Below are 8,524 nucleotides of genomic sequence, written 5' to 3' on the forward strand. Positions count from 1 at the left end.
AATCCACCCCATTGTCCTTTTTCTGGCTCTGGGGCTGGGTTTTGGCGGCACTGGGGTGGGAAACTGAGGGAGGATGAGGGTGAGGGGCAGGCTGAGATTTCTCCCCCCTAAATCTGCCCCGTAACTCATTGCGTGGGGTGGCGAGGTGGGGCTGGAGCCCACAAGCTCCTAGAATGGGGAGAAAACCTCAGGAAAAGGTCCCCAAAATGCAACAAGTTTCTGCTGGAGAAACTCATCTCCAACGAGCTGAGCCCTGGGGGTCTCTGGGGCTTCCTTGGGAACCGGGACAGAGCCAGGACCCGGCTCTGGCGGGGAAACAGCTCCCTGCTCAGCAGGACCAGCCCAGAGCACCCAGAAAAATCATTTTGACTCCCAGTGCCGTATCCCTACCCGAATGCAGCCCAGCCGCGTGGCTCTGCGCCACCTCCCCTTTCCCGGCTTGCCCACTTCGATACCAGGCTTGCAAGGGGGTCGGGGGGGAGGGGGGGGAAATTGCAATGGGGGAGAGTGAAATGAGGGAAAATGCGATGGGGGAAAATGCAAGGGACCCTGCACCAGGTCACATCCTTCCTGGGGCCTCCTCCGGGCACACCTGGGATGGAGATAACTGTGCTTTCCCCCAGCAGAGCTCTCTGCCCAGCAGCTGAATACACACTCACACAGCCTCAGGGACCATAAAACCCACAAAACTCTTTCTTACAAACCCAACACACCGGGTACCTGCAGCTCCCCACGTCCAGGATCCCAAAGCACCCGGCAAACACTGGCGCTGGCCCCGGCACAGCCACAGGGGCAGCAAGGATACAGCCCCCATCCTCACCCTTGCCCGGATCAGCATCCCGGGATGGGGAAAGGCAGAGAGAGATGTATCAAAACTCAACGCATACATTTTCAGCCCGGCACCGAAATTCAGCATTTTAAGATGCCACGTTGCAAAAACTACAGCTTCGCTTCAGGAAATGCCGCGAGTCGCAGCCCCGCGCTGCATCTGTAGATGCTCCGCACTCCGGTGTCTCATGAATTAGGTACCAAACCACCCAGGAGACAAAAAACTGCTTCAGAAACCCATTACCCGAATGATTTTCCCGAGTCCCTGCCTCGCTACGGGGGGAAAGATCAGGACTGTCAGAGCCTGGGTTCTGTGCGAAACCTCTCTGCATCCCTGGCCGCCGAACCAGCTCGGGAAAAGAAGTTTCAAAGCACCAGCAAAACTACAGAAGAGCCCACAGCTGCCTTCCTCCGGCCGAGCAACCGCAATAGCATCACTTCAGCCGGGGGAGGGGAGGATATTCGGAACTCATTGCGAGAAGCTTTATAGAAAATAGACGATAGAGTGGATGCAGCTTTCAATATATTTGCTCTAGGATATAGTAACAGGCACGGTTTTAAAGCAAACACAGGTGGGTGAACTAGGTCGAGAGCTTTTTCTTCGCTCGTTTTAAATTACAAAGTGCTGAGACAGCCTAGTCTAGGGTGCATTTTAAAGTCAGAAGAGGGCTGCCCCCGCATGCCCTGGGGAACATGCACGCAGCCGGTGGAGGCATTTCCTACACAGCTGCATCGTTTTGTGCCTGGAAAGAGCTGGAAATGTCATAGAACGAAACTGAATGGATAAACGGGCTCGGAAAAGCATATCGCTTCTCGGAGGGGAGCGGCCGGATGCTGTGTTTTCCTCTGTGTTTGGAGCAAAAAAAAAAAAAAAAAAAAAGAAATCAAGTTAAGTTTTGCATCTGTCAAATAGAAATCTAATAGGAAAGAGAGCTGTACATGATCAAAGTCAAGTCCAGGCTCCAGGAACATCCAGGAGGACAGTTTCAGGAATTGGCCGCTGCTTCCCGGGATGTGCCAAGCAAACAACTCACGTGCGTGGGGTGCTGAGCCCCGCCGGCAGTGTGGCATCCTGCAGTCCGCCGAAGAAACCCGCCGCTGGAGAGGAGATGTGGGAATCAGCTCGTAATCCTCCCGGCATTACCGGGGCTGCGCGTGCCGGCATCCCGCAGGGCCGATCGGGATGCGCTTCCCCCTGCCCACGGGCACTGGGATGAGGGGAACGGATCCAGCCCGGTCCCCTGCGGGAATCAGCGCCATGGGGTTGAGTAGGGCACGGGCAGGGAGAGCCGGTCCGGAGCCCTCCGGAGAGGGTGGTTTCCACTCTGATGCACCCCATCCCCCATCCCCGAGGCCGGCTCATCCTCAGAAACTAATTTTCGGCGGTGTTGTGGAAAGAGGATGGGATGGGGATGGGGATGGGGCGAGGCGGATGCCGGGAGCGGAGGCGTCAAGGGGCGGCGTGATGGGCGGATGCCAGAGGGGGCGAAGGTGGGATGCCCGGCGTTGCCGTCAGAGCCCCGGGGTTCCCATGGCATTGGTACGGCGGGGATCGGCGTCCTGCTCGTAGCGGTAGTGGTAGCCCTCCATCTGGTCGCGACAAGCCTCGCGGAGGTTGTGGAGCCAACGCTTGATGCCGCGGCGGTTCAGGTAGAGCACCATGAGGAAGACGATGCCGATGAGGGCCAACACGATGCCGAAGAAGACGTAAGAGGCCGTCTCCAGCCGACCGGGCTCGCCGCCCTCCGCGGCCGCACACGCCAACCCCTCAGGCCGCAGGCGCAGCAGGGCGGCCCCGCGTAGCGGTGGTGGTCCAGCGCAGCGCAGGCTGCGGGCATCGGGCACGCGGGCGGCGGCGGCGCGCAGCCAGGCGAGGAACGGGCGCAGGGCGCAGTCGCAACTCAGCGGGTTGGCCCCCAAGCTGAGCCGCAGGCCCCGCAACCCCGGCGCATCCAGGCTCCGCAGCTCGGCGGCTGTCAGCCGCTGCAGCGAGTTGTTCCGCAGGTCCAGCTCCTCCAGGCCGGCGGGCAGCAGAGTGGCCGGTAGCGCCCGCAGCGCGTTGCCCGCCAGCTCCAAGCGCCGCAGGCTGAGGTTGCGCAGGGCCAAGGCGAGCTGCTCCTCCAGCGGGGCGGCCAGCAGCGCCTGGTTGAGCTGCAGCGTGCGCAGCAGTGGCACGCCGGCGAAAGCGCCGGCGGCCACCCAGAGCAGCGGGTTGTGGCTGAGGTCGAGGGTACGGAGGGCGGGCAAGCCTTGCAGCGCCATGTCCTCGATGATCTGGATGTTGTCGTGGCGCAAGCGGAGCAGGCGGAGGTCCGGCAGCGGGCGGGCGGCGAAGGCGGCGGGGTGCAGGACGCTGAGGTTGCTGCCGGCGATGCTGAGGTTGTGGACGGTGACCGGCAGTTCCTTCGGTGGTTCCTTCAACTTCTCGTACCGGCACTGCACCAGCTCCGGGGTGGCCACGCAGTAACAGGCGGAGGGGCAGCCCCCGGGGGCGGCGGCGGGGGGCACGGCCAGCGGCAGCAAGGCAAGCCCTAGCCAGGGCAACCAGCACCCGCCGCAGGTTGCCCGCTCCTGCCTGCGGGCCATGCTCGCTGCCCGGGCATGCGGGGGTGGGGGGAGCGCGGATGAGGGGGGGGATTAGGGGGGGTGATGAAGGGGGGGTGTGTAATGAAGGGGGGTGTGTGTGGTGTGGGGGGGACGGACCTGCCTCCCTTCAGCCCCCCCCCGGGGTTAAGCTGCCTCCGGCGCGGTGCCCGCACACGGCAGCTCTGCGGGGAGCGCCGGCAGCGCCGCTGCCCAAATCGGGCTCGGGGGGGGGGGGGGTGAGGGGGGGATGGTGGAGGGGGGAGGAGGAGGTGGAGAAGGAGGAGGAGGAGGAGGAGGAGGGAGGGGACGGGTTGGGGCTGCCTGGAGCTGCGGGTTGGGCGGAGGAGGGCGGCGGGCAGCTGCCGTCGGGGGGGGGGGGGGTTCGGTTGGGGTTGGCACGGCACGGTATGGCTCGGCACGGTTTGGCATGGCTTGGAACGGCTCGGCAAGGTTTGGAACGGCTCGGCACGGTTTGGAACGGTTCGGCACGGCTCGACTCGGCACCGCTCGCAAGCGACGGCCCCCACCGTGGCGGGGGGTGGGGTGGGGGGTGGGGGGGTGGGTGATGGGGATGTGGGTGGGCTGAGCCCGGGGATGGGTTAAGGGATGTAGCTGTCCCCATCAAACCCTGAGAGGATTTGGTGGGGGGATGTTCCCGGTCCCTTTCCAGCACCGGAGAGATGTTGGGGGGCTGTCCCGGGCTCTTTTCAGCCTAGGGTGGATTTGGGGGGGGGGGTGTGTCCCGATTCTCTTCCAGCCCGGAAAGGTGTTGGGGGATGTCCCGGTCACCCTCCAGCTCCAGGGAGGATTTAGGGGGTGTTCTGGTCCCCTTCCAGCCTGTGAAGGTGTTGGGGGCTGCCCCGGTCAGTCTCCAGCCCTGGGGAGGATTTGGGGGGTGTCCCCTGTTCCTTTCCAGCCCTGGAGAGCATTTTGTGGCTGTCCCGGTCCCCTTCAAGCCCGGGAGGATTTGGAGGCTGACCTGGTCCTTTCCCAGCATGGGGGCAGTTGGGGGCTGCCGCGGTCCCAGTCCCCCCCGCCAGCCCTGGGGGGATGGTGATGGAGGCTGTCCTGCTCCCTTTCCACCCCAGGGAGGATTTGGGGTCTCTCCCAGTCCTCTTCCAGCCCTGGTCTCCATCCGGAGGAGCAGGACACCCTGCAGCACCCCCGTCACCGCTGCCTCCAAGTTATCGCTGCTTTTGCTTTTTTTGGGACTCGGTCACATCGTCCCTGGTGGGTCCCCATCCCATCCCCAGCTTCACGGAGGACCGGGGGGTCTAGCTGCTGTGAGGACCTGTGGTCCCCAAAGAGGCGATGCTGAGGGACACAGAGGTCATCGCTTTTATTAGACCAGCTTGGAAACAAAACCGACCGGCGTCCGGCATGCAGCGCTGGCCCATTGTACCCGCCTGGATTTATTTTCTCTTTATTGTATCCGCTGTGCTAATAAAAGATATTACCTCTGCTCCAAAGCCTGCTTTGGTCTCGCTGCCATCCCAGGGGGCTGCTGAGGGCTGGGGGGGCACAAGCTGCGGTCACCCTGGGGATCACAAGTCCCTGGCCATGGGGGATGGTGTTGGGGTGGGCATGAGATTTTTGGATGCTGGAGCGATGCTGTCCCTGCTCGACACAGCAGCGCGATCGGCAGCAGGATTTGGGTGCTGGAACCCCTTTGGGTGCCCAAATACTTCTGCATTAAATAAACTCCATCCTGGGCAGGTTTTCTCTCTCATCTTGATTTTTCTCCTCCTCTCTGCCCTCGTCTCTCATCCTGCCCTTTTTCCCAAAAGGACTTTTGCCCCACTTTGGGGTTCTCCCTCCCTGAAACTCTCCTGAATTTTGCAAAGACCGAATACTTTTTGGATGCTGGTGTGTTCCTGGTGGCTCGAGCTGCTCCCGGCCACCCTTTACTGTGCTCCCAAGAAATTGGGCAAACCCTATATTTAAAGTGACGGTGTCTAACAGCAGCCAGAGAAAGCAAAGGAGCTTGTGGGAGGGGCAGGAAGACAAGAATAGTTTTGGGAATATGTCAAATATTTAAGCGTGGGGCAGCACCCACTCTCCCACCGAAAGAGGGGGAGTGGGGAGACCCAGATGCCCACAGTGAGTCGTGCTGAGCCAGCGCTGCAGCACTCACGGATGGAGCCTCCTCACCCCCAAAATAGCACTTTGGGGCCCATTTATCACATTTAATCACTGTACTTAACGAATCAATAGCACTTTGGGAAACAAGGCAGCTGGTGGGCCAGGTCTACCGCTTTGCATGGAGGTTCTGGCAAGCTCTCATCTGCCGGGCTGCAAAAATCCCGGCACCTTTTAGTCCTTCTCTGTGCGTCCTCGGAGAAGGAGCATTTGCCGTAAAAACCGAGGCTGAGACAGGGCGGCTTCGCTCCCTCTCCATAAGCCATAAAACACAGCCGGTGAGTGATGGTAGAGGTTATGGTAGAGCACAAGGCTCTCTGCAGCTGAAAGGGAGCTGAACCCTTTGACTTTGAAAGGTGGAGATGCTCCAAGGTTGGGAGGGGACGTGTGCTCTGGTGCCGTACTGCGGCGGGGTGGCTTTGGGGAGGTGGGGACTTTTCCCTGGTGGGACCATGGTGCCTCTTTTGCCTGCTGCAAACATCTGGGACTTCCCCAGGGATGGCTGGTGTGGGGCCTGGGGGGGCGGTGATGAAGTCCCAGCGTGGGAGCTGGATGCCATCGTCATCCCAGAAGAGCCGCGAACCGTCAGGGAGCTGGGGTTGGGGCTGTGCTGGGGGCTGTGACTGCTCCTCCCCGGCACCTACCTGTCCTTCTGCTCCTCCTTTTCACCTTGTAGCATCTCTTGCTTCTTGTTTCAGCCTGGTCTAGCCCAAAACTGGCTTGGGACCTCTGTCTTTTTGGGTGCAGGTGCAGGTGCAGAGGACAGATTTTTCCCTCTCTCTTCACAGCCACTGTTTTCTGACCTCTCTCTAGTCAGGTCATTGCTTTCCTGAAGTGCAGAGCCCCAAAACTGAGCCACGGGGCACCTCAAGGAGCAGGACACCCCTGTCTTCCTCCATCCCCAAACAGATGGGTCATGTTCAGATTTATGGTCTCCTCTTGCCATCCATCCTGTTGGTCCTGTGTGTCCCTCTCTTTTCTAGCAACATCCCCGTGTCCTTGCTGGGTGACCCTTGTTGAGTTTACCACCCCTTTCACCAGTCTGCAGTCTCAGTCCTGACATCTCGGCATCGACCACCAGGTTCATAGAATCATAGAATCATAGAATCATAGGGTTGGAAGGGACCTCTGGAGATCATCTAGTCCAACCCCCCTGCCAGAGCAGGGCCACCTTAGAGCAGGTTGCACAGGAACGCATCCAGGTGGGTTTTGAATGTCTCCAGAGATGGAGACTCCACCACCTCCCTGGGGAGCCTGTTCCAGTGCTCTACCACCCTCAAGGTAAAGAAGTTCCTCCTCATGTTTAGGTGGAACTTCCTATACTCAAGTTTGTGCCCGTTCCCTCTTGTCCTGTCACTGGGCACCACCGAAAAGAGCCTGGCCCCATCCTCCTGGCACCCACCCTTTAAGTATTTGTAAGCATGGATCAGGTCCCCCCTCAACCATCTTTTTTCCAGACTAAAGAGACCCAATTCCCTCAGTCTTTCTTCATAAGAAAGACTTTCATTCCCAGTTGTTAATGGTCACACTGGATCCTGGGACCCCTTGAACACGTGGTCCCCTTCGAGCCCCTGTTGCACTTGGATTAGTTTTGGGTCCTCCTACACCATCTCCCCCAGACCATAATTCTTCATTTGAAGCAGCATCAAAGACTTCCTGCTGTTAAAGGCAAGGAGATCTACATCGCCCCGATGCTGGGAGTCCATCGCCATGTCACAGGATGAGATTAGGTTGGGCTGATGCGATTTGTTCCTACAAATCAATACAGACCATTACTCATCACCTCGTTATCTTCTGGAGGCTTCCAAAGAGAATTGATTACTTGCACCGTGTCTTCAGGAATCTGTGTAAAGCCACCTGCCCTGCGATATCGCTTCTCCTTCCCCCTCTTCGATGATGGCCCGTGTTATTTTTGGTTTTGCAGCCTGGGGATGTGCAAGCACGGCTCTGGTTCAAAGCTGAAGCCCTTTGGGCTTCCTAGGTCCTCTCCCACCGCGTCCCACCCTGGTTTCTTTGCCACTGGTGCTGTTCTTGTTGGCTGATTTTAGATGTTTTTTTAGCCAAGGTTGGAAGGAAAAGGTATTGAATGCAGCGGTTAGGTCCTTCTTGTGTGTAGGGCATCGTTCCTTCCCCATCCATCCCTTCTCGTCTCCTGCTGATACCAAGCAAGGCTGAAGGCTCTCCTCCTCCTCCTCCCTACACCACCCAGGGGTTTTGGGCTCTGTAATCATCCATGTATTTTCGCTTGCTTTTTACTTGAGGTATGTGGACAGCATGAAAGCCGCAGCTTTGGATGTCAGGTGTCCTATGGTCCCAGCATTTCCCTGCCTGTGCTTCCACAATGGAGGAGTGCTGAGGGCAGTGGAGCAGGAGACCGTGGGTGGAACAGAAACTCCTCTGGTGCTCACCAGCCTTAAATTGGCAATTAACAGCATTAAAACCATGACCCTTTGTTTCCCTCGTCACACAGTCGTGGGGAGAGGGGAAAATCTGAAGACATAATAGATTTATTTTTTTTTTTTAAATTCATTTTCTGGCCTCTGCGCCTCTTCTGGGCATGTTTTCAACTCTTGGTCCACCAGCACAAAGGCTGAATTACCCTGGCAGGAGGATGCTCTTGCACAGCCTTGCGCCACCCCAGGCATCGGCGATGGGGAAGAGCTGATGTGCTGTTTGCAATATTATCATGAGCTGTGTTGTGCCGGGGGAGGAAGGAGCAGAGCGGAGCTCGCCACATGCAGCCTCCTCTGCCCTCTTGGATGGGGCATTTCCACTTCTGCTGGGTCCCTTTTGGGTTTGTTGTTTGGGTTTTTTTTTTTTGTTGTTGTTCCTGATGGTCCCTTTCAAGTGGTGATTTTCTGCCCCGGCCACATGCTTTGGGGCAGTGTGAGAGCAGCCCTTTCGCTGCTAAGAAATCCTATAATCCGTAAATTGCAGCGTTTGAACCCGGCTATTAACCTTTGCTCAGCAA

The 8,524-nt window shown here is 58.5% G+C and overlaps 1 protein-coding gene across 1 annotated transcript; it reads right to left on the reverse strand.

The window, feature by feature from the left end:
- Window positions 1–2,326: 2,326 nt before the first annotated feature.
- On the reverse strand, window positions 2,327–3,414 carry TPBGL (trophoblast glycoprotein like; the record flags this gene model as incomplete). The annotated part of the gene is made up of 1 exon (XM_082491175.1): window positions 2,327–3,414. The coding sequence occupies one exon, from the start codon at window positions 3,412–3,414 to the stop codon at window positions 2,341–2,343; it is 1,074 nt and encodes a 357-aa protein (XP_082347301.1). The 3' UTR covers window positions 2,327–2,340.
- Between the last annotated feature and the right edge of the window lie 5,110 nt (window positions 3,415–8,524).

The sequence above is a fragment of the Vanellus vanellus genome (assembly GCF_965231255.1).
Source record: "Vanellus vanellus genome assembly, chromosome: 1".
In the NCBI taxonomy this organism is placed as follows: Eukaryota; Metazoa; Chordata; class Aves; order Charadriiformes; family Charadriidae; genus Vanellus; species Vanellus vanellus.